Raw genomic sequence first — 25,548 nt, 5'->3', positions numbered from 1 at the left:
TCTTTAAGCCTTAACCATTCTTTGTCTTATCAGACAAAGCCATTCTTTGTCTGATGTGAAAAAAAAAATGGTGGTGACTGTTGTACCTGCCTTTTTGAACTGTTGAGGGGATAAAGTTATTTGGTTTATGGAAAACAGTTTGAATCCTGCCTGGCATATAGAGAAGCATTTCTATGAATGGTGAGCTATATCAATATTAATTGCCTCAATAGTTCCAATTGATCTTATTGATCAATTTTGGGTGGGCTCCCAAGCAATGTTCAGGGGCTCCAGGGGTCTCTCTTGGCAGCCACTCAGTGCATCAGGCAGGTGATTCAATGACTGGGCCCGGGATACAGAGCTACCTGGGCCCTGCAGTACCTGGAACCATAAGCGCCACACCCAGCAAGTTGGAACTTGGGTTGAGCTATCACCCGTCCCCCTCACAGTTTATTTTTAACACGCCACCTTAGTCTCACCCAGGAACTGGGAACTGTCTTCAATACAGTACTGTGATTACTTATTAGAAGCTATTTTGAAAGCAGTTCCCTTCTCCTAGCATGTGACCTGAAACTTGGAGAGAAGACTCCTCTGACCTTTTGCCTGGATTGGTTTCGGGTAGGAGTTGTTGCCTCTGCAGGATCTGCCCAGGACTTCTTCTGTACTGTAAGGACGTTTTCTTTTATCCAGGTCCCACTAGTTTTGGGAATAGTAGATTGAAACAGTAATCCAGGAAACCGGTATTTGATCTTTCTAGGTATACTCACTTGTATTATCTTTTCAATTCGAAGAATCCAGCTTGTTTGCAAAGGGAGATGCTTTTTTTTTGTTGTTGTTACCCAGAGGGGGGGGGGGAGGGAAGAGGTTAGTGTACTTTTGCTTTTGTTTGTGGTGCTTGGGTTTGAACCCAAGCAAGAGGGGAAAGAGAGGAGGAGGGAAGAGGGAAGGAGGAGTGAAGAGCGGGAGGAAGAGAATCGGGGTGCATTACCTCTAAGCTTTCAGGCCTGACTGTTTTGAGAGGAATTTGAAACTCCCATTATTTCAGGCCCCTTATAATTTTTGTTCTATTTTTGACCTGCCAAGGACCCAGCTGCTCTTGGGTCCCTGACGCTGCCACCTCTGTTCCCTCACCAGAAAGCCATTCTCCCTGAACAGACCCAGAAGGAGAGGGAGCTAGGATGAGGATGGGGCTGGTCTTGGCTCTGTGGGAGGAGCCCTGTTTCCCCTGCCCTCGGGCTGTGGAGAGCAGTGGGGGGGAAAGCAGGCTCTGTGAGCACACCCCGGGAGTCACTTTCCCACCAACATCATGTTTATGTTGGCATCCCCTGCTGTGACTCTGCCACAGACTTGAAGCCTTTATCCTGCTCCTAATTCAGGAGAGAACAACTGTGCAGCCCCAAGCTGTCCACCGAGACCCTTGGAACAGCTGGGAGAGGCTCTAAGTCATTAGGTATGGAAGAGAGTTTGAGAAACTCGGGCAGCCTACAGTTCATTTGAAACCCTAGGAGCCGGTGGGGGCATTCAAGGCATCAGATATTAAAATCCTTTCATTTTTCGGTATTTACATCCATCTAAACAATGTCCCTCTGGAATAGGGCTTTATGAGCAGGCGTTCGGTTTCTACCTTTTCTAGATGGACCCTGAGGTGAGCCTCAGAAAGATGAAGTCAAAGGTTACGAACCTAATAAGGACTAGTCCCTGGGCCTCTCTAACTCTGAAATCTACATTCTTTCTGCTAAACCCCGCGAGGAATCAGACTTTACGGGAGCTTTCTTCCTTTACTGGGGTGGCCCCGCACAGTTGGTTTCAGGAGAATCTGATCGGATGGATAAGTGCATTAAAATGGGGTAGCTGGGGCTGGAGAGATAGCACAGTGGGTAGGGTGTTTGCTTTGCACGTGGTCGACCCGGGTTTGATTCGCAGCATCCCATACGGTTCCCTGAGCACCGCCAGGAGTAACTCCTGAGTGCAGAGCCAGGAGTAACACATGTGCATCACCAAGTGTGACCCCAAAAGTAAAAAATAAATAAATAAAAAGGGGGTGGCAGCACCGAACCCCACAACTCCTTTGTTTTTGCTGATCCTTGTTCCCTGCATCGCTTGCATCAGTGTATGCTCCTATGCTTTTGGAATTTTATGACTCCATATAGCAGATATTTCCTCCCTTGGAGCCCTTCCTTTCCCTGCCCCTCCTTCCATCTATTAAGGGAATGTGAAGTGAACTGAGACCCTAGCAGGACTCAGTGCTGGGCTGAGGGCTGTGCACGCCTGCCACCGCCTTCAGGCAGCACACTTGACTGCTTCTCCTTCTCTACACAGATACGTGAAGCCATTTTATAAACCATAACCATGATTCTTTCCTAGTCTTTCCTGGTGACTTGTATCCTGCTGTGGAAATCAGCCAGGAAATTCTTCCCTTATAATTAACCCAAGTCTCTAATTTCCATCTTAATCCATTTCCACTTGTTCTTTTTGCAGAGAAAATGGGAGAAATCCCCTTTAGTCTGTCTGGTTCCTTCCTAGCTGAAGTTCACAGTAGTACTCAGGTTCTAATTCTGGAAGTTTTCATGATTTTCATTGTTCACTATTAGCAGCATTCCTACTTTCTCCATATGCTTCCTCAAGGGTGAAACCCAAGCAGGATCCAGCGTTATTCTGCGAGGGTTTTGACTCTTTGGGGAGGAACCAATGGCTTAGTCTTTCACCCCATGTAGGAAAGCCCTACAGTCCCAACTATGGGAAAAACACCAACCTGACCTTCCCCAGGGCATGACAGATCTGTGAAGTTAAAGGTATGGGGTCTGAAGGACTACCTAACACTTCTGCCTTCTCCCTGGGAGGGCTACGGGCCCTTTCAGAGGAAATGATTGTAACTGTCGTTGGAAGAATCTGGTGTCCTTAGATTCACAGAGAATGCAGATTGGTGCTTGCCAGGGGGAATCAGCAGGGAAATGGAAGGAGATGGGAAGAGGGGCGGCCAGGTGTGTGTGTGTGTGTGTGTGTGTGTGTGTGTGTGTGTGTGAACATTTTGGAATTGGATGTTAGTTGCACACCCATGTGAATATACAAGAGCCACCGAATTGTGTTCTTGAACCAGGTGACTAGTAATGTTTCTCAGTGATGAGTTCATGCAAGGCTCTTGGGTTCAATCCCTGATACTCTCCAAAGTAGAAAAGGGTGACTTTTATAGTAAAATGAAAAACATTTTAATTAAGAACAAAATTTTACATCAGTAAATTCCTTTATGGGCTGGAGCGATAGCACAGCGGTATGGCGTTTGCCTTGCACGCAGCCAACATGGCCAACCTGAGTTCGATTCCTCCACCCCTCTCAGAGAGCCCGGCAAGTTACCGAGAGTATCTCGCCCTCACGGCAGAGCCTGGCAAGCTCCCCGTGACGTATTCAATATGCCAGACACAGTAACAACAAAGTCTCCAATGGAGACATTACTGGGCCCGCTCGAGCAAAAATTCCTTTATAGCAAGAACATCAGAATAAACATGGTTTCTTTGGATTAATGATGAGGAAGTTGAGTCTAGAGAAGTTCATTGGCTTGTTCTAGTTAGTAATACAGTATATGGCAAAGTCAGGACCTCCACAGCTTGCTTCTTAGAACCATCTAAAGATGAGAGAAACAAGTACCAAGTGCTTTAAAGGATTCACAGAATACCATAGCTGGGAAAGACAAGGGGCACTTCAGTTCCATCCATGAGAATTTCTATGGAGATGAGGAATTGTCTCTGACCATAAGGGAGAAGCTTGAAGAATCAATTCTTTGGAACCAGGCTTTTCATCCCTTCTACAGGCTTCTTCAAAGGTTGAAAAGGAAAAATAGGGGAACAGATCCCCACTTCTCACCAGGCTTTTTTTTCCTTTTAAACTGCATGTTCTCTGTATCCTTAAAGTAGGCATGATTCTCTTCTACTCCCACTTAGATGTAAAAGATGTGGAAGTTAAGAGATGCTGAATCATTCTGCTGAGGTCAAGTAGCGGGTCAGTTGAACCAACTTTCCTTCCTTCCTTCCTTCCTTCCTTCCTTCCTTCCTTCCTTCCTTCCTTTCTTTTTCCCTCCCTCCCTCCCTCCCTCCCTCCTTCCCCTGTAATGCTCAGGGGTTACTTTTGGCTCTGCACTCGGGAATACTCCTGGCAGTGCATGGGGGATCATATGGAATGCTGGGGATTGAGCCTTACATTGGTTGAGTGCAAGGCAAGCACCTTATCCACTGTACTACTGCTCCAGACCCTGATTCTGAATTTCTGTACCCAGATGTTGCAGTATGTCGGCAGGTGGACATTTTTGCGCCTTCTGAGTTCTTCCCAAGGAGAGGAGGGCCCTAATTTACACGAGCCTGATTTCACTCTGAAGGACTTTATGCCTGAGTATTCAGGTGGGTAGGGCTCCGAGGTAAGGACCTGTGCCCGTACCAAGGGGCTGGAACCCACAAGTTTGCTCTGTGGCTACTCCCACCCCACAGTGTTCATTTTTTCAAAGGTCATAATTTAAAAATGAATTGCTGCCTTCCAGACTTTGAAAGGGGCCAGAAATCAGTGGTTTTGGCTACTGAACAGGAAACTCAAAGCCTTTTCCGTTCCTTTGAGCTGGCTGGAAGGGCTGGGCCTGGAACTATTACTTTAAAGGACAGAAGAAAAGTTTTGTGTAATTTTGGGGGAAAAAAGAAAAGGAAAGAAAGAAAAGCAAAACCAGCCCTTCCTGGAGTCCTGGACTACCGGCCTTGGTTGATGCACAACATGGAAAAGAGCTGCCTTGTTGCCTGGCAGTCATGACAGCAAACAAATGTGTCTGCCAGTCTGTTTGGGATCTCCTGGTTTGAGATTCTGTTTGTTTCATTCTGATCGCTTCCTTCACTTCCTTTCAGTCTCTCCCCACTATCGCTTCCACCCTCACAAAAGGGAGTGCCAGGCTGTGCCTGGTTGCACCAGGCTGGGCCGGGCTGGGCGGCCGCACAGGATACAGCAACCTAGCCAGGGCTATTCTTGTCTGTAGCTGTTTCCAAGATGCCTGTTGTTCTCGGAGGCTGGTTTTCCCATCAGAAGTGTTGATTTGACACGACTGAGTGTGGAGGCCACGGTGGGAGGAGAGTTTCCAGGGTTCTGTCCTGGGACAGTCAGCTGCTTCTGCCAGGCAAGCTGAATAGATGCTGTCCCCCAGGGAATATTCTGCCAAGTGTGTTCCGCACCCTTGGCAGTCTGTGGACTTCTGCTGGTGGTGTACTAGAGCAGATCTAGGGGGAGATGTAATGGCCTATGAAATGCCTCTGGCTGACATTTGTCTTTTTAAAAAATTTAATTTATATATTATTTTTTGGTTTGGGTGCCACACCCAGCGATGCTCAGGAGTTATTCCTGGTTCTGCACTCAGGAGTCACTCCTAGCAGTGTTTGTGGGACAATATGGGATGCCAGGGATCAAACCTAGGTCAGCAGCATGCAAGGCAGATGCCCTACCAATTGTACTATCTCTCTAGTCCAAGTGTTAAGGGAGTCTTAAGAACAGGGATGGGATTGGAGAGAATAAGAACTTTCTACAAGGATTCAGATAGAAAGTAAGGTTGAAGAGAACAGGAGGATGAACACAGACTTGGCAGTTTACATCTCATCTCTTTCCTTGGGAAACTCTCCTAGGATAAATAACTCAACAAGAAGTCAGCAGTGGTCCCAAGACATTTACATCACAGAGTAATAAAAAACACTATCTCCATAGTATCTCAACAGAATCTCCATAGTTTGATGCTACCACCTCAGGGTGTTGTCACAAGTGTTGAGCACATCTTCAAGTGATGAAAGAAAACAGTGACAGAATGAGTCCAATGTGGATAGAAGCCCCATAGATGCCCTACATGCTATACTGTTGCTCTAGCCTCTGACATTTGTCTTATATATTTGAAACCATCCCCCCAAATTCTAATTCATATTATCCTGAAATTGTCGACCCCTAAATAATGTCCCAATTTAAAAAATCACATATTGGGACTGGAGTGATAGTACAGCGGGTAGGGCATTTGCCTTGCATGCGACCAACCTGGGTTCGATTCCAAGCATCCCTAAGCACAGAGCCAGGAGTAACTCTTGTGCATTGCCAGGTGTGACCCAAAAAATCCCCCCCCCCCGCAAAAAATCGTATATTCCAATCAGTAAAATGTTTGCACATATACTCCTAACATATGCATTATTATTGTGTACCTATTAAGAACACGTGTTGCTGTGTAATATTGTACATAAAAACACATAGGGCTGGAGACATAGTATAGCAGAGAGAGCACTTGTCTTGCACTTGGCGACCTGGGTTCAATTTCTGGCAACTCATGGCCTTCTGAGCACTTGAGCTAGAAGTAAGCCCTGAGTGTTGCCAGGTGTGGCCCCCCCAAAAAAACAAAACAAAATAAAAAAGAAAAAGAAAAGTTCTGGCCTGGAGTGACAGTATAAGGGGTATAAGGGACATTTTCCTTGTATGTGACTGACTTGGGTTAGATCCCCAGCACTCCATATGAGCCCTCACACCCTGCCAGGAGTGATTCCTGAGCCAGAGCCCTGAGCACCACCAGGTGTGGCCCCCCAAAATACCAAAAGGGCTGTTCCCAGTTGTGCTTGGGGGACCATGTGGTGTTGGGAATCGAACCCAGGCTTCCTACCTGTGAAGCATGTGCTCAGCCTCATAAGCAATCTCTCTGCCCTAAAAAAATTTTCAAATACTCTGAAACTTGTCTGGAATGCTTTGAAATGGATTAGGGAGTTGTTTACAATTCATAATTGAACAGTAAATTCTCACATATTACTTTATAGGTTCTTGGTAACTGACTAGAAGCCAAAGGGTATATTATGAAAGCAGGTACCTGAATAACTTCACAGTCTGTTGGGGTTTATTTCTTGTCGATTCTGAATGAAACATCATTTGAGGACCTCCTGTGTAGGACTGGCCTTCATAGTTATAGGGAATTTTAGAGATAACTTATTTTTAAAACATTTTGTTAGATTAAAATTTTACATGTAGGGCCTAGAAAGATAGTACAGGGGTTAAGGCCCTTTCCTTGCACGTGGCTGACCTAGGTTTTATCTCTGGTGCCACATATAGTCAATTGCGTGAGCACTGCCAGATGTGACTCCTGAATGCAGAACCTGGGTGTAACACTCTGTCCCCCAAATTTTTATTTATTTATTTATTTATTTTTGCTTTTTGGGTCACACCCAGCGATGCTCAGGGGTTACTCCTGGCTCATGCACTCAGGAATTACTCCTGCCTGTGCTCAGGGGACCATATGGGATGCTGAGAATCGAACCCGGGTCGGCCGCGTGCAAGGCAAATGCCCTACCAGCTGTACTATCACTCCAGCCCCCGTCCCCCAAAGTTTTACATGCAGTGAAATTCACTAATGGCCTGTGCAGTCTTGTAACTACAATGACAGTTAAGATAACAGTTGGTCTCTCCTGTTAGACACTTTGCATTCACATTCCTTCTTACCTATTTACCCTTTGGCCCAACTGATCTTCTTGGCCACCTACTCTTCCCATACTGCGTGCTGTTAGGTATATCAGTGGATCTTTTTGTTGTTGTTGTTGTTGTTGTTGTTGGCTTTTTGGGTCACCCTGGTGATGCACAGGGGTTACTCCTGGCTTTGTGCTCAGTAATTATTCCTGGTGGTACTTGGGGGACCATATGGGATTATGGGATGCTGGGAATCATACCCTGGTTGCCCGCATGCAAGGCAAACGCCCTACCCACTGTACTCTCACTCCAGCCCTATCAGTGGATCTTTTATTATGAAATACTACTATGCAGATGTAGTCATTTATCCTCTTGTTGGTTCAGAATTATTTAGGTTGTTTCCATCTTGGGATTATGACCAAAGCTACTAAAACCATTCTGATCCAGATTTTTATGTGGACATCACTTTTTGTTTCACTTAAGTAAATAAAACTGCTAAACTTTACCTAAAGCATTGGTCACATCATGCATTGTATAAATCTAGCCACTACTTATCCTTGAAAACACTTAGTTTTTAGGTAAAACATTTTTAACCATTCTTATAGGCATGCTACTCTATCTCATTGTGTTTTAAATTTGTATTTTCCTTAAGGACTGGTGATGTTGAGCATCTTTCATGTGCCTATTTGCCATCTGTTTATTGTTGATGAAATCTGTTTAGTTCTGCTCATTTTAAAGTTGGGCAGTTTATTTTCTTTATTTTCTATTTTATTATTAAGGCATCATGATTTACAAGAGGGTTATGTTTTGCTTTGGGCACCCTAAATTACTGCATCACCACCGTGCCAAAACCTTCACTCCTCTCCCTGGGTCGCTTCTGATCCTTTCCTCCTTATTCTCCTTATTCTGTTGTCAGAGTCCAAGGACTCGGTCCTGGAGATACACAGCCAATCACGGCCAGCAGTTTAGAGCTCAGGCTTGGTGATGTGTTATTACTCAGGCATTGTGTCACCAGGACCACCATTACAAGATTTGTGGTGATCTTTTGGAGACAGTGGTCGTAATGAGGTCTGGGAATCAAACTCATGCAGACTATAGGCTCCGGTCCTTTAAGCTGTCTCCCTGGCCCTAAAGGTTTGTTTTAATTGGACACTGTTTTTTCCTTGGCACTTGTCCGGCTCCCTCTGACTTGTTCTTATTAATATGACACCTTCAGGTTCCATCCAAGTTGCAGCAAGTTGGAGCAAAGATTTGTCTTTTCTAATAGCCAAGTTTTCCATTGTGGATATGTAGAGAGCTAGAGAGCGGGTTTTTTTTTTTTTTTTTAAATCCACTCATTTGTTGTTGGGCTTTTGGGTTTTCTGTGCATCTTGATAAGTGTCAGTGGTGCTGCAGTGTACGTGGTTGTCTTGTTAAATGAATGCTTTGTATTCTTTTAATGCCACAGTCTGGGGCTGTGAGATCAAACGGTAGTTCTAGTGTATATTGTACATATGCCGAGCCAGATGACAGCCCACCCATTGTGAATGATGGCTCCTCACCAGCACTGGTTGTTTCTGAACTTTCAGGCCAGTCTCACTGGTGTGAGGTGATACTTCATTGTCATTTTGATTTTTATTTCCCTGATGATGAACACTTTTTTCATATGCCTATTGGCCATTTATATGTCATCTTCATGGAAGTGTCTGTTCAAGTTCTCTCCTCATTTTTGGACAAGGTCGTTTGCTTTTGTTTTTGAGTTTTGTAAATGTTTTATGTTTCTTGGCTATTATCCCTTTGTCAGATTTATGGTGTGTGAATATTTTCTCCTTTATGCTGCTGTTTTATTAACAATGCAGACACTTTTTAGTTTGAGGTAGTCCCATTTGTTTATTTTTTGCTACTGGAATTAAATTACTGAAAACACCTGAGGTGATTATTATAGAAATTCTGCTTATATTTATTTCAGTGTATTTTATGAATTTGGCTTTAATATCAAAGGTTTTTAATTCTCTTTGCTTGTTTGTTTTTATTTCTGGATCTTCCCAACAGTGCTTAAGGCACCAAGGGGCCAACAAGACTTGACTAGCCAGGCTAGAAAGTCAAGGCTTGGGCCCAAGGATCTGATTCTGCTCAGACCATGTAGCCCTGGGGTCCAGTGAGGCCTCCAGGGCCACACTCAGTCATGGTCCATCATCCCCTAGCCCCACTTTAATCCATTTTGAACTTAATTGCTTTTGGTATAAGATTTGGTATCTGGTTTCATTTATTCCCATCAACATTTGTTGAGACTTTCCTTGATCTGTTTAATATATCAAGACCTTTTGTTAATAATTAACTGCCCATGGGGGCTGGAGCAATAGCACAGCAGGTAGGGCATTTGCCTTGCACGCAGCCAACCCGGGTTCGATTCCCAGCATTCAGTATGGTCCCCTGAGCACCACCAGGAGTAATTCCTGAGTGCAGAGCCAGAAGTTAACTCCTGTGCATCGCTGGGTGTGACCCAAAAAAAACACTGTCCTCCCGTTGTTCATCGATTTGCTCGAGTGGGCCCAGTAACATCTCCATTGTGAGACTTCTTGTTACTGTGTTTGGCATATTGAATACTCTCGGTAGCTTGCCAGGCTCTCCAAGAGGGGCAGAGGAATCAAACTTGGCTCGGCCAGGCTGGCTGTGTGCAAGGCAAACGCCCTACCGTGACCCAAAAAATAAAAAAAAAAAAGAATTAACTGCCCATGAACTTGAAGATTTACTTCTGTGATCCTAATACTGCTGTGTTGGCCTTAGTCTTTTTATTTGAGTACCAACGGTTTGGATTGCTACAACGTTGGGATACATTGCCTCCCATCTTTATTACTTACAGTTGCTTTTGCTATACAAATTTGGGTATTGGTTGTCTTGTATCCTTTAAGAATGCTGTGGGCAGGGCTGGAGCAAAAGCACAGCGGGTAGGGCATTTGCCTTGCACGCAGCCAACCCGGGTTCGATTCCCAGCATCCCATATGGTCCCCTGAGCACCGCCAGGGGTAATTCCTGAGCTCAGAGCCAGGAGTAACCCCTGTGTATTGCCGGGTGTGACCTAAAAAGCAAAAAAAAAAAAAAAAATGCTGTGGGGATTTTAATGTGGATTTCACTGATTCTGTAGTATTAAATTGTTGGATTCAGTTTACTAAGATTTTATTGAAGATCTTTGCTTCTATTCTTATCAGGGATACTGGTCTGCATTTTTTTTTCTCTAGCAGTACTTGGAGTCCCTCCTGGTCATGCTCAAGAACCACATAGAGTGCCAGGGATTGAACCCAGGCCCCCACATGCCAAGCATGAACTCCTGCCCTTTCAGCTCTCACTGTGCCATCTCCATGGTGCCTGTAATGTCTTTTATTCTGGTATCAGGGTAATGTTAGCCTTATAAAAAAGATTAGGAAGTATTTTTAATTATTTGATTTTTCTAGTATTTTGAAAGAATATATTGGTCCTCTTTGAAGGTTTGGTGGAACTCACTACACCAAACCTTCAAAGTAGCATACCTTTCCACCTTTTGTTTTGGGGTAATGTTTTGTTTTGTTTTGTTTTGAGTCACAACTGTGATCCCATCTGTGCTGTGATCCCATCTGTGCTCTGGGATCACTCCTCATGGTGCTTGGGGGACCATAAGCTATGCTGGGGATTGAATCTGATTGGTTATATGCATGACAAGGCAAATCCTTATATAAGCACTGTGCTATCTCTTCAGCTCCTTTTGAGTTGTTTGTTTATTTGGGGGCCATACCCAATAGTGTTTATTGGGCTTACTTTTGGGCTTACTTATTTTGGGGCTTTGCCTGCTGGGATCACTCCTAACTGTGCTCAGAGGACCATGTGTGGTGTCAGTAGAACCTAAGTCCTAAGGAAGCACCTTACTCACTTTACTATATCTCCAGCCTCAATATTTTCTGAATCTTTTTTTGGAGGGGATGGGATGCAGTTTGGGCCACACCTGGCAATTTTCAGGAGTTACTCTGGCCCTGTACTCAGGAATCAACCCCTTGATGATTCCTGATGTTCCAAACACTTTTTTTTTTTTTACTTTTTGGGTCACACTTGGCAATGCACAGGGGTTACTCCTGGCTCTGCACTCAGGAATTACTCCTGGTGGTGCTCAGGGGACCATATGGGATGCTGGGATTCGAACCTGGGTCAGTTGCATGCAAGGCAAATGCCCTACCCACTGTGCTATCTCTCCATCCCCTTTTTTTCAATTTTTTAAGTGGACCATATGGGATGCTGGGAATAATACAGTGGGTAGGTTACTTGCCATGCATGTGGATAACCTGGGTTTGGTCCTCAGCAACCCATATGGTTCTCTGAGCTTGCCAGGAATGATCCCTGTGCACTTATGGGTGTGGCCTCAAAACAAAAAGAAAAGTGTTTTGAGGCGCATTCACAAGTGAGGTTGAATTCCTGTGTCCTCATTATGCCTAGTGCTATTAGACAGTGGTGAGTATCCAGTACAAGCTGGCCTGAGCAGTAATCAGGGCCTCACACTCACACATCAGTGTCTGTGGTTCTAAGTTGGTGTTGACCTGGATATCCACGGGGTCTTAGTGATCTCAGTTACCTGCAGTAGCAGCTAAAATGCTGCCATCTAGAAGGGCTGGACTCTGAGGCCCAGTAGGTGTTAGACCAGGGATGTGAAATAGAAGAATGACCAGCCTGAGCAGTGAGCAGACCTTGGGGTCATGTGTACCTCAGGGACCTTGGTCTGAGATCCCGCATCCCATGATGCCTTAGTGCCTGTGTTGGGAGGGTCTGGGTGGCAGTTGGGGCTCCCTAAACTGTATGTGGGCCAGTAACCTGTGTAATAACTGGACTTAATCAGGTGATGGTACCGCCATTCTTTGGAGGGTGTGGCCTTCTTTCATCAGATGACACTGAGCTGGGTGCGGCCGAGACTGTTGACTTGGCTGGGCAAGTGTTCCCCAGTCAAGAACTTGCTCTTCTATTGGCCTGGGGTCAGCAGCAAATGACGCTATTCTGCCCTGGGTTTATCCCAGGCTTCTTATTCTATCACAGAACCTCCTAGTTCAGTGGGTATGAAAACAGAGCCCCCCCACCCTGAACCTCAGAAGTGTGCAGCTGACATCTGTTCTGGTGCCACTGGGATCTTCATTGAAGCAATTCCCAGTGCTTCCCTTTCCCGTGTTTCTGCAGCCACCTACAATTCCACAGCAGTCCTCTTCTCCTGAGGGGCTGCCCAAGGTCAGGGGCACATTCTACTGGAGCTCAGGACTCTGCGTTCATTTTAGGGTTGATACTTACCCTAATGAACTTGGGTGCTTGGCTCCCATTTTTTTTTTTTTTGGGTGGGGGAGGCACAAAACAGGTGGTGCTCAGGGCTCACTTCTGGCTCTGTACTCAGGGGATCTAACGGGTCCCAGGGGTTGGACATAGGTCAGTTGCATGCAAGGCAAATTTGCTATACTATCGCTGTATCACTGCAGCCCCCATCTTCTTGGTCATTTCTTCCTTCCCTCGTCCCTCGTTCCATGTGGCATTTGCAGAGGTTTTTTTTTTTCCCTATCAGAGATACAAGCCTCCTGTTAGGAAATTTGCAGATATTTTTTCTAAGGCCATGGTTCAGCTTTTCATTCTCGTAACAGTTTTGTTTTTCAGACACAACTGAAAATTAAAAATTTTGAAGTTCAATTGAGTAGTTTCTTTTTATAAGATATGCTTCTGCTGGGCTCATTATGAGATCTTTTCTAACATACATGATTTTCTCCTAAAATCATTTCACTTTGAATTGATTTTAATTTCAGAGATCATGTAAAATAAAAACATTGCTGAATATCTCTTCTCCAAAGTGCCTCTTTCTTTCTTGTTTGAAGTTACATTCCCATTCTTTGTTAAAATGTCACCTTTACTTTGAAGGGGAAGATTTAGTGTGTTTTTCTGTAAATGCTGCCAAGTAGCATACTGCTGTCAGCTACCCTTCACACGAGGGTCATCCTGCTTGGAATGTTCATTTTTTGCAAAAGAAAAATGTGTGACTTCTCTTTATAATTTCAAGCTCTTTGCTGTAAGTGAACCTTTTTTTGTGGTTCTGTATCCCATTGCAAAAAAAAAAAAAGAGACAAGAATCCTACTGTTTAAAGATTCTATTTTTATATAACATCAGCCTCATTATTGGCATCCTGTGGCACAGAAACATTTCATGATGTACTAAAAGCAAAGACAGAAGAAGGACATAGCTGGAATTACGTTTGCTGCCCTGAACCCAGACACACCAGCCCTGGGGATGATCCCGAAGGCAATTATATGTTATGACTGGTGGTGAAGCTATTGTTTTTGAAATAAAATATAGGTACTTTTCCCTCCCCTGGAGGATCATTTCCTGAATCTTCTGGGGAGCCGAATTTCTCCTACAGCTAGGAGATGATCTATAGGTATTTGGAAATAAACATATTTTCTTGTCATAAATGGTAAAGCTATGTTCCTTCATGTTATAGTTTCCCTCTTGGCAGTTTTCTAGAATTTGTTTTCCCATTGGCTCCTCCTTATAAATTCTGATTTTGAAAAATACTTTTTAGAGGCTTCCACAAATAATCTTGGATGTGGAAGAGGAAGTGGAGATCAGCTAGTTCAAGTTCCTTGCTAAAAATCAAACCATCAATCAATAGACTTGGTAAAGTGAAATATCGGCCAGCAATGAGAAGAAATGAACTATTGATCGGTAACAATAAAGGCGAGTCTTCAAAGAATTTGACTGAATAAAGGAAGCCAAGGGGAAAAGGAGCCTGATACTGTATTATTCAGTTTATTATTAAGTTTTATAAAACAAACTATAGTTACAGTATAGTGGGATGGTCTGTTGGTGAGTGGGGAGTGAAGGCTGGAGGATTAGGGGCACAAGGAGGTTGAGGCATTTGATAGTCTAATCTTGATTGTAGTGGAAACTGGCAAGGAAAGACACTGTACCGGCTGCTAGGGTCAGACTGAGAGGCTGTTGACACCCTGCAGTACTTCGATATCTTTGTGCCCGGAGTGGAACTAACATATTTTCTAAAACACATGGTCTTGCCAGATGATCTCACTCATAGGTGGTCCATGAGGACAAAAGGGATGAGATAAAGCACTGAGAATTAGTAAAAGCCACTGGGCTCTGACAGCAGAACTGAGGTTGCCAAGGAGGGGAAGGGGCATGGCATGCGAGGGGGTGAGCAATTTTAATATGTAGCACTGTCCTCCCGTTGTTCATCAATTTGCTTGAGTGGGCCCAGTAACGTCTCCATTGTGACACTTGTTATGGATAGCTTGCCAGGCTTTGCCGTGTGGGCGAGATACTCTCGGTAGCTTGCCAGGCTCTCTGAGAGGGGCAAAGGAATTGAACTGGGTCAGCTGGGTCGGCCGCGTGCAAGGGTATTTTAAATAAATTTTTTTTTTTTTTTGCTTTTTTGGGTCACACCCGGCAGTGCTCAGGGGTTACTCCTGGCTCTGCACTCAGGAATCACTCCTGGCAGTGCTGGAGGACCATATGGGATTCTGGGGATTGAACCTGGATCAGCCATGTAGAAGGCAAATGCCCTATCTGCTGTACTATCATTCTAGCCCCTTAAATAATTTTTACATTAATAAAATGCAATGGCTGTGTCCCTGGGACATTGTCTCCTCTAGTGCTTGGCATGAATGTCCACGTTAGAAGTTTTGAGGCTGTGATATTCGTAGCTGCTCAGATGTTAGACTTGGGGCTTCTGTGTGCCCCCAGGAGTGTCTCAGGAGACAAAGAGAGCAGAGGCTGGGTTATGCTTTGAGGCTGGGAACATGGGCAGTGAAGACCTGGCTAGTGTTGGACCCAACAGTCTTGTTGTCCCCAAGGCATTTTTCCCGCAAGTCAAGACTTGTGCTGCACTCTGATAATGGCCATTTCCTGTGCAGTGATCTGTGTCCTGTCTGATTCTTCCCCACCCTTTGTTCATCTGCTAACCCGTCAGCTTCAGATTTCACTAACCACCGAGTAACAGGTTGTAGGAAAACCTTTTACTTATTTTTAGAATAGGTTTTAGACAAGACTAGGATGTTTACTTCAGGGTATGGATGTCAGGTGACATTAAAAATGCAGGCTGCATTGCAGAACATGGCTGGCTCATGTCAGCCCCAGTATTTCCATGTAACCAGAGAAGGAAAATGGAGAGAAGGGCCTCTATTAGTGGAAGCGGATGCCAGGTTTGCATGGCACGTTCTTCTGGCTCCTATTTCTGTCACCCTCCAGCCGGAAGAAAAAAGGTCGTAGTTAAGCTGGAAGTTAAAACAGGATCCCTACTCAGTGAGTGTTCCTGTGATCCTTAGATCAAGTTGCTTGCACCCCCCATGTTCTCGTCGAGGGGAGATTGTAGCTGTCAGGGCAATTAGGATCTACAGGAAGGCAAGACAGGTGGGAAGTGTGGGGGTGAGGGTTTATTCTTGTGCTAGGATTGTCTTTTATAGGGCTGCACCCAGAGCTCTTATGGCTACAAACGCTCTTATGGCTGGTTTCCCTGTCCTAGGCCACATGAGGAAAGCTGTAGCACACTGCACGGGTGGCTGAAATCAAGAGAATCCAGGAAAAACCCATGTGAATTGATTCTCCTAGTAAAATCAAAAGGGAAGATTTCAGTGATGCTGTATTTAGGTTTTCACCTGATCTGGTGATAAACAGAGCAAATGCAGGCAGGCCCCAGTTCTGTGATCGTTTGGTTCTGCCTGCTCATTATTCCCAACATCCCTTGCCCGTGGGCCTGTTACCTGGCATTCTGTTCCCTGCATTATGGCACCAATCCAAAAAGATCTGATGGTTATGATACAGACTGGGTTCCTGAGTGGAGGGATATGGATATCTCACTTGATTAGTTTTCTTGGGGACCAGGTTCTGGCGTGGGGGTAATAACGTGGAGATCTGAGTATTGATATGGATTTTTTTTTGTGTGTTGTAGTCGTTCCAAGGAAGTCAAGGACGCGCATACCTCTTTAACTCAGTGTGAGTATCTCAGAGTCTGGCTTTTGTGTACTGTTGCATGGGCTGGGATGAGCAGCAGTCATTGAACCCCTGGGCCTTGCCCTCAGCCATGATATAAAACCATCGAACATGGCTCTCCACCATTGGGAGTTAGTTACCTGCAGGACATTTTCTGGCAGTATCTTTGGATAAAAATGTACCTCATGGTGATTCATTAAAAAAAATTAAATTAAAATGTCCTATTCACTCATCCTGGTAGGCATCAAGGTGCTGCCGCCTCACAGAGAGGAAAAGAAAGTATTTCAGTGAGAGCCTCCTAACCAGACTGAACAGTGGTCTGGGGGAGAGGAGGGCTGAGGGAAGAGCCTGTGGTCAGCAGAAGGGAAAGCGGGGCTCAGGGAAAAGTCTCCCCCATCTCAGTTGTCTAGAGGCAGAGGGGTAGCCTCTCTGGGGAAAGGCAAGCCCCTCTCACACGTGCCTGATGAAGTGTAACAGGCTCATAACACATTCAGCTTGAGGTGACTGGCTCTTTGTCTCTTTGTAGAGGAGTTTAGAGTATTTATTTCCTCATTCATCCTTGTGATCAGGGCAAGGATATGTAACCCATGTTTGACATCTCCTGGCTGTGTTCAGACCTCAGTAACCACAGAGGATCTGTTCTCATGGCTGGTTTTCAGTCTTACCTCAGACTACAAAATTAAACACATCTAGAGAAACTCCAAGTGCATTCTCAACCATGAAACCTATTTTCAGCAGATTTCATGGACACAGACCTGACAGGGCTGAAATGAACAGGGAGCTTACCCAGGGCCCTGAGAACTGTTACTGGTTTCTTTTTGGCGGTCGTTTCTGTTTGAAGGATGGCGGTCAGACAGCCATTCTCAGTTCGTTTTGTGCTCGGAGCTTATCTTGAGCACAGATGATGAGCATGTGACTAATCTCCTTTCTCTGTCCTTTGGTAGAGTTAATGTGGGCTGCGGGCCAGCCGAGGAGCGAGTGTTGCTAACAGGATTACATGCAGTTGCAGACATTTACTGTGAAAACTGCAAAACCACGCTGGGCTGGAAATATGTGAGTATATCTTGAATCTGATGTGGGGGGAGGGGGTGGCAAGGGGAGAGCTGTGAAGGGATGAACCCAGAAGCTTTCTTTTCCTCTGCTCACTTCCCATGACCTTGTGGAGTTGCCAGGCCAGGCTAGCTCAAAGAATGGATCAGAACATACACCTGCCCCCAAAATACATACACTTTGATGAATTGATTGGTTTGGGGGTTTGGGTCATACCTGGCAGTACTCCAGGGCTATTTCCAGCTCAGTGATGGAATCATTCCCACAAGTGCTTAGCCAACCATGTGATGCTGGGAATGGAGCCCCGGCCTCCAGCATGAGAATCATGCACTCAGCCTGATGAGCTTTCTCTTTGGTTCTCTAAGTCATATTTTACTCTTTTATGGTTGAGGAGCCTGAGGTTTAGGGAATGTTGTAGTAGAGCTGATGTTACCTAAGTCCATAAGTGACCCAACCAGGATAAGAGTCTATAGTGAAGCCAGGACTTAGGGCCACACAGAGAGCACAGTAAGTAGGGCACTTCCTTGCACACAGCTTATCTGGAATCAGTCTCAGAAGCACTTATGGTCTACTGAGTCCACCAGAAGTGACCCCAAAGCACAGAGCCAGGAGTAAGTCCTAGAATAGCTTGGTGTGTTTCCCCCACCGCCCAAAGGAAAAAAAAGTATAGCCAAAAAAAAAAAAAGTCTTGCCCTGTGTTGCATCATCAGACATTAGTCAGTGTCTGTTGGTCTAATAATCCTGGCTGCGCTTTCACGACTGGGACATATGTTCATTTGTTTTAACTTAACAAAAACATCTTTTTGGCATCTCTGAGAGCGATGGAGCATTCTTTTCCTATGGGAAGAGGGAGGGAGATGTGTTTAATGCTAAATAAATCCCATGTTAGCAGATCCATCTTACCCTACTGTGTGCAAAAACACACATAGAACAATTCTTATCTCTACCTTCCTGTAAATATGGGATCCTTTTCTGCTGAGAATTAAAATTTCTTAATTAACTCTAGATATGGTGGTCTGACATCTAGGGTCTAGCTCTGATATTTTGGAAGTGCCCCATGACTTGGAGACATTTTTTTCTCTTTTGTTTAATGGAGATAGTCACACTTTTCTAATTAGTATTTTTCCCCTCGCTCATTTACTGAGCACCCTAATATGGAACCAGCACATTTCCAGAACCAAAACCAATCTATTGAAGAATGTGGTTACTAATTAATTTGGGAGCTCAGGAGGGAGAGCTTTGCAATCGAATGACCAGTATTTTGTAGATGACACCCACGTGGTTTGTGTGTATCTGGGAATGTACATATAATAACTTTTGTCTCATGCAAGACTTCTGTTTGCTTATGAGGTGGAAGAGCCCTCAGTTACTGTAAGGTGAGAACAGTCACCTGTCAGGTGTTTCTTTCTCTCGGAGAGAATCAGCAGGACTAGCAGGTTCCCCTTCAGTCTCCAGTTTATTCAGCTCCCATATCCTTTGAGAATGGGAGTAACGGAAAAGCAGACTTGAACACGTCTGACACAGAAGCATATAAGACAAACAAAATAAAAAGGAGACCTTCCTGTTTGGCCTCTCCATGCCTTGTTTTTATCACCCATTATCTTTTCTCTAAGCATAACAGTGCAATTTAAAATTATTACCAGACTTTCCTGTGTTCCTAGAAACCAGCAGGAATGTTCCAGGAACTTTATGGATGAATCCATAGGGCAGATTTCTGGTTAGCATCAGAACTTACTTAGGTTCTCCTTAGATACATATATTTTGGGGGCCACACCTGGCTGTGCTCAGGGCCTACTCCTGGCTCTGTGCTCAGGGATCACTCCTGGCAATGCTCAGGAGAGCATATGTGCTGCAGGGCTGGGGGTGGGGTTGTTGGATTCAGGGTCAGTTTGATGCAAGGCAAGCACTGTGTTTCCTTCCCCCACTATCTCTCCAGCCCTGTACATTATGTATATGTACCTCATTTAGGTATTTATACACACAGGCCCAGACATATGCATTCGGCAGTTATAACTAAAGACCTTCCAGTCTCTCAGCAGTAGGGATACAGCAACAGTAAAAATAGATGTAAGTTATAACGTATGTTTGAAAGTGTTGAGTGTTACAGAGAAAAACAGGAAAAAGGAGGTACTCACTGATACTTTTAAAATAGAGTAGTTGGGGGCTGGACTCAGTTATAAAGCACATGCCCGACATGTGTGCAACCCTGGGTTACTGAAATTGTGAGCAAAGATTTTTACATCGTCATGAATAAAAAATAAAATCAATTCTTTTATAAACGTTAAAAAATTAAATTTTATTGTACATGTTGAAAAAGTCGTGGTATTACATAGTACTGTCATTCTGGAAGGGGACAGAGCTTGAGTGGAGAAATTCTCCAGTTGAGTCTGGGTAAAGCTGGGACCAGATGACAGTACTCCAGATGCTGTCATTGGCCCTGCTGCTCTGTGGTTGGTCATTAGGTGTCCTTTTCTCACCTTTTTCCCCTAGGAACATGCTTTTGAAAGCAGCCAGAAGTATAAAGAAGGCAAATACATCATTGAATTAGCACACATGATCAAGGACAATGGCTGGGACTGATCCAGAGAGCATCCATCCAAACCAGTGTCCACGTGAATGCCATCCAACTGAACATTCTCCCCAAGCGTGAGAGCGTGATTGAACACTTTGGTTCCATCCATTTAGGGGCCTTGCCATCTGGGGCATTCTCCCACCCTAACACCATCCTTCCGGTGACCGGCCCCTAAATTGCTGTCTCTCTGTCTCTTTGCTTTGTATCTGTTTGTGAGTTGATCCTGGCTTCTCTCTCTGTTCTGGTGTTGGCTAAAAACATTTCAACAAAAGGAACAGATGCCTGACCACATGGCGGCAGCGCCTCTTGATTTGGGCCTCTGGGCCCGTGTGTGAGTGCTGCCTGATGGCCTCTTGACGGGAGCCTAGTGGCCCAGCTTGGGGGTATGAGGAAGAGGGAAAGAAAAGGAGCCTTAATGGTCTTGGGGGTGGGGGCGGGCCAGGGACTGGGAGGTAGAGGTAGGAACAAAATTGTGCTGCTCCCAGAAACCTGGTAACTTAGGCTTGAAATAATCAACTTGTCTAAAAGGACAAAGAAAAAAATACCTCATGACTGCATACTCTGTCTAATCAGATGCTTCTGTTCCTGACGTCGGATGTGCCAGGTTATCAAATGAACACAAGAAGTGACCCTAATTCTAGCTGGTGGGGCCGGGGACCTGGGCCAAGTTGGAGAATGTCCTGGCAGCAATGAGTGACTTGGGAAAGGCCCAAATGGCTTTCGATGATTCTCTGTCTCTGCTGCTCCTCTGGGTAATCTTTCCCTCATTAGCCACTGTTGGAGAGAGGAGAGGGGATTGCCATGTACAGTGGGTGCAAGAGCCAAACTTCCCAAAGGTTTTGATGAGCAACAAAATAAAAATCAGTAATTATTCTAGAGATCAGGGAATTAAGGGAGCTGCTCTTTGGAAGCCTCTGCAAAAATGTCTCAGATCTTAGGCCAGAATCAAAAAAGCAGAACCAGTTAGCGATTCCTTTTTTTTTTTCTTGACCTTTAATAATAAGAGCCTGTGAAAAGTAGGGGAGTTTTGGGGTGCAGTAGTGGGAATTGTTTAGACTGGTAAGGTGCATCTTTCCTCTCTGGTTTGTAGTAGCTTCTGAAAGATCAGCAACTTTCTGTACATAGAGTTGTGGATGTTTTTCTCCAATGCTGTCATTGTACAATGTAGAAAACAACATCATGAGCTTAGTGATAACGTGGCCACTAAGTCCCTCAGGCCCCTAACTGTTCTCTTTAAATTTGACGTGAGACTTTTAAGTTACAGATTCTATTATTACCTCCCATCCCTCACCTTCTCATCCAAACTTCAGTATCTTTGGGAAGCAGAGAACAAATCCCTGTAAGGCTCATAAGAGAGAGAGGGATTTGTTAATATTTAATCAACACTGTGAAGTCTGTTCTATAGCAATTCAACCAGTACATGGTGCATGACTAAAACTCATTTAACTGAGTTTCATGGAAAACCTTCTTATTTGTAAAGGCGGGTTATGTTAGGTGAATCTTAGCATCTCATTTTCCCAGTAGGCTGATCCTATGCGTAAAGTCAGCTTGTCACAAGGTGGGCCAGAGAGATCGCTAAATGGCCTGAGCATACACTTTGCACGCAGGAGGCCTGTGTTTGATACCTGGCACCCCGTGATCCCCCATGTACCACTAGTAGTGATCCCCCAACACAGTGCTGGAAATACCTCCTAAGCATCACTGGGTACAACTCCCAACAAAAAGCATATGAAAAAAGTCACAAAAAATGAGTTCCGGAGTCATGAATCTGAAAAATGAGAAGAATCTGCGAGATGATGAATCGAAATTAAAGTGTCCACCCCAGACATTTCAGAATTGAACCAGATTTCTACTGGGAGGGTGTTCCCATGGAAAAACATTTTTGTGTCTCTGATGCTAATGGCCGGTGGGCAGCCGAGCTGCTCTGTTCTGCAATGGGGTCGGCAGGACTGATGAGGCAGGGCAGTACCGGAGAGCTGCAGCCTCTGGAAGGCCAAAGGTCCTTAGCACTAGAATTTTGTTCCCCAAAACTTTTTGCCTCTCAAGTTTCGGTGCTTTCGTACTAGGAGTTTTCCGCACATCTGAGGTTCAGATGTAGCATTTTATTTCTGCTCCCCAAAAAAGTTTCTTTTTGACCCCCAGACCCATGATCTCAAAAAGAGTTTTGTGGGTTTTGTTTTTCAATTTTAACATTCCTATGCTGGCTTGTTAGCACAGAGATCATGGATTTTCTTTCCCTGCCTCCCCTACCCCCCACCTTGAAGTGGTAAGTGACCTTTATTCATGAATTCTGATGGGTCTCATGAAATGGCCTGGACTACTGAGATGCAATTCAAATGGGTAGGTGTTTTGTCTTTAAGCCAAAATAAAATAAGACAAAATACAATGGGGTAATGCAGAAAATAAATATTTGGGATGTTCTAGAATTTTCAGGGGGTACTATTTTTTCTTAGGTTTGTGGTCCTCCAACTTTATGGATCTAACTGGCATAACTCTTAACTATGTGGATTTAACTGTATAACTCATACCTGACTTGGATCAAAGCAGGCTCCTCTTAGATCTCGGTTCTGTTTTTTTTTTTCCATTATCCATTGAGTATCCAGTGGGTGCTTGGCACCATGTTTGGTGCAAGAGATCTGTGTAGAAAGTTTCCCATAAGAACAAGGAAAAAAAAATCTTACTAGACTTTCTCTTTGTGTCAATGAAACCAAAAGTGCTTCTTATAACTAACTCCATTTGTGACTTGCATAAAGTCTAACAGTATTGGAGTGGTCACAGCTGAGCCGTGGGGACGTGTGACCTGATGACATGATGGCCTCAGTCACTTCATTCTTTAATTTTCTCACCAAATTGACTCAGAGCATAACCAAAGACCTCATCCATCCCATTTCCCCCTGCTCAGTTCAGGGAATTGGAGTTTGATGGTAAAGCTTAGGGAGGTCCAGGGACAAGAGGAAAGGGAGAAGCAAGAAAGGAAAGGTCTGATGTTCTGTACCTCAGCCAGACGCTGCCTTCATTTTCAGCTGAAGACCAGACGGCAGACTCCCGAGTTCTGTCTCCTGTGTGAGTCTAGGTTGTGTGACCAGAGCTGTCCTGGATTACACCGAACCCCCAGGATATTAGTTTTAGATTGTTGATGGGTTGATTTGATGTGACTCAAGTACAGTCAAATGTGATGCCCGTAGACTGTCAGCTAGACCTGACTGAGTATTGCCTCAACTCCTGTGACAGTACCATCATGGGAATAGGACAGAGGAAACCGTGACTGGTGAGTCAGTACATACAACAGAGGCATCCCCTTTATAAAAAGATTTTCAAGTGGATATATATATATATATGTATACACATATGTATACAAAAAACACATATGTACACATATGTATACAAAAACATTTGCTTGTGAAATATGCTTTTGTAAATAATATTTAATTTTTTAAATAATATATTTGGTGCTGTTTTCTCAGATTCCCTGAGAGCACTTTTTGTTTTGATTTTTTGATTCTATGGTTTCCTCTGCATTTCTTGAAGTATATTTTAAGGGAAACAATGATCATCAATGTATTTTTTTTAAAGGTCTTCTACCACTTTAGTCTGGATGGAGGCTCTTAAGCAAGGCCTCCCCGCATTTGCCCCAGTAGAACAGAAAGCACTACAGTATCAGGTTGAGAGTTGAAGTATTTTCTTGCACCAGTATTGGGTGGAAAATGAAATGAACTAAAATTAAATTTAGTGACAGCTTAGAGTGGTTGTCCTTTGAAGAATTTCCTCCAATTTGGAATCTCGTTTATAAAAGTGTGTGTGTGTGTGTGTGTGTGTGTGTGTGTGTGTCTTTATGTCTGTATGTCTGTCTGTCTGTCTCTCTGTCTGTCTGTGAATGCATGTGTGTGCAACCCTTTGAATTGTGCCTCTTGCTTTCTTTTTTACTGGGGACACTACCTACAGTTTACACCTTGGGCACATAAGGTTTTTCTTCTATTTCTCTCTGGTTGTTTTGTTTCTGAATGGACCAACAGCACAAACCACAAGGATTTTGTTTTCTTGCATGTGGAGCTCTTACCAGCGGACTTCTTTTATCTTTTTCTGTGTGCTCAACTTTCACAGACCATGGAGGAAACCTGTTGTTTGTGAAGATAAAGCAGAGTCTGATCTGTGTTTCTGAGACGTGAGTGTATTCATCCTGTAGCCCACGGCTCCTGTTGTTAAAGGAGCGACAGCATGTTAACGATTAGACTAGATTGGAACTGAAAGAGCATTAATCCAATTATATACATACCTTGTTAGGTAAAAAGCTTTAAAAAAATTGGTGAGATTGCCTCAGGTTCAAAAGAAGGAGCTGGGAAATCAAATCTTGAGCTGTCAACTTACATATTTTAAAAGAATCTGCCTCAAATGAAGAGCATACTAGTGATCTAGGTGGAGGACAGAAAAGTAATTTAAAAATACAGTTATAAAATCTGCCAGCAGTGAAAGGTAAGGCCATGAAGAGAAAAGTTATTCTCATCACCAAACTCTCTCTGCCAGTATGTTTTTGGTACAATATTTTGGTGAAAGCAAGAGTTGGTTCCCTTTTTCCAACCTGCAGAGACTATCTTTCAGTACAGAATCTGTCTATTTATGCTTCTGTTTACAAACTGTATTTGTTGGGTTTGGGTTTTGTTATTTTATTTTGCTTCATTTTTTTTTTTGGTGGCATTTTTCAAGACACTTTGCTTCAGTAACAAGATAATTATTTTTAAATAATCTGTCTTTGCCTTCTCCTGTATTTGTACATAGTGATTCTGTATTAGATACAAGTGCATTGTTTCTGTCATATTTCCAATCTGTGTTGGTGCTCATTTGAGAAAATAAAGTTTTCAAATATTACTTTTTGGATGGTTTATCTGTTTTATTTGATCCAGCATGTTTTTCCCAACATTTAACATTTAAAGTAACTATTAAGGCCTGCAGGAGATTGTCTTTCTAACCTTACTCACCAGTCTATCAACTGAGACCCCTGAGTTATAGACTCCTGTGATTATTTTCTCCAAGGCCAGTTGGCTGGTTAATAAATAAAAAACAGGCCTCCTGCTTATCTGCGAATGCTTCGTGCTGGTGCTCTCAGAAATGCAAGAGTGGTCTCTATCACTTCACTAAACCCCTTAGTCTGGGACTCTGCAACTTTGTTTATACCAATCACTTTAAATTTGATTGCATTAAGTGAAGGGGGAAAAGTAAAACCACAAAATTATATCAAAGACTGACTGCATCAGTTTTACCTGGCTCAGATCATCAGCACCACATAGGGTTACTCCTGGGCACTGCTGAGTGTGAACTACCCTCTTCCTGCCTCTCCCATCCCCCGCCAAGACACTTTTGAAAATAAACCAGCCTGAATAACTAACGGCAGTTCTTTTGGGTTTTGCTCTATTTCTAGCAGTGCTCAGTTTACTCCTGGCTTTGCACTCAGCTATTACTCCTGGAGGGACTCAGGGACCACATGATGTGCTGGGGATGGAACCCAGGTCTGCCAAGCAACAGGCAGGTGCCCTACCCACTTACC

The 25,548-nt window shown here is 44.1% G+C and overlaps 1 protein-coding gene across 1 annotated transcript in view; it reads left to right on the top strand.

Moving 5' to 3' along the window:
• The window catches only part of YPEL2 (yippee like 2), a 75,670-nt gene extending 50,798 nt beyond the window's left edge, over positions 1 to 24,872 (top strand). The window contains exons 3-5 of the mRNA XM_056127063.1: positions 16,347 to 16,390; positions 17,332 to 17,440; positions 19,928 to 24,872. Coding sequence (XP_055983038.1) covers positions 16,347 to 16,390; positions 17,332 to 17,440; positions 19,928 to 20,017 — 243 coding nt within the window. The 3' untranslated portion in view covers positions 20,018 to 24,872. The remainder of the gene's footprint in view (positions 1 to 16,346; positions 16,391 to 17,331; positions 17,441 to 19,927) is intronic.
• The last annotated feature ends 676 nt before the right edge of the window (positions 24,873 to 25,548 follow it).

The sequence above is a fragment of the Sorex fumeus genome, unplaced genomic scaffold (genome assembly GCF_029834395.1).
Source record: "Sorex fumeus unplaced genomic scaffold, SorFum_2.1 ptg000063l, whole genome shotgun sequence".
NCBI classification, from domain to species: Eukaryota; Metazoa; Chordata; class Mammalia; order Eulipotyphla; family Soricidae; genus Sorex; species Sorex fumeus.
Note: the sequence above shows the minus strand (reverse complement) of the source record. Positions and strands in the feature narration are given on the sequence as shown.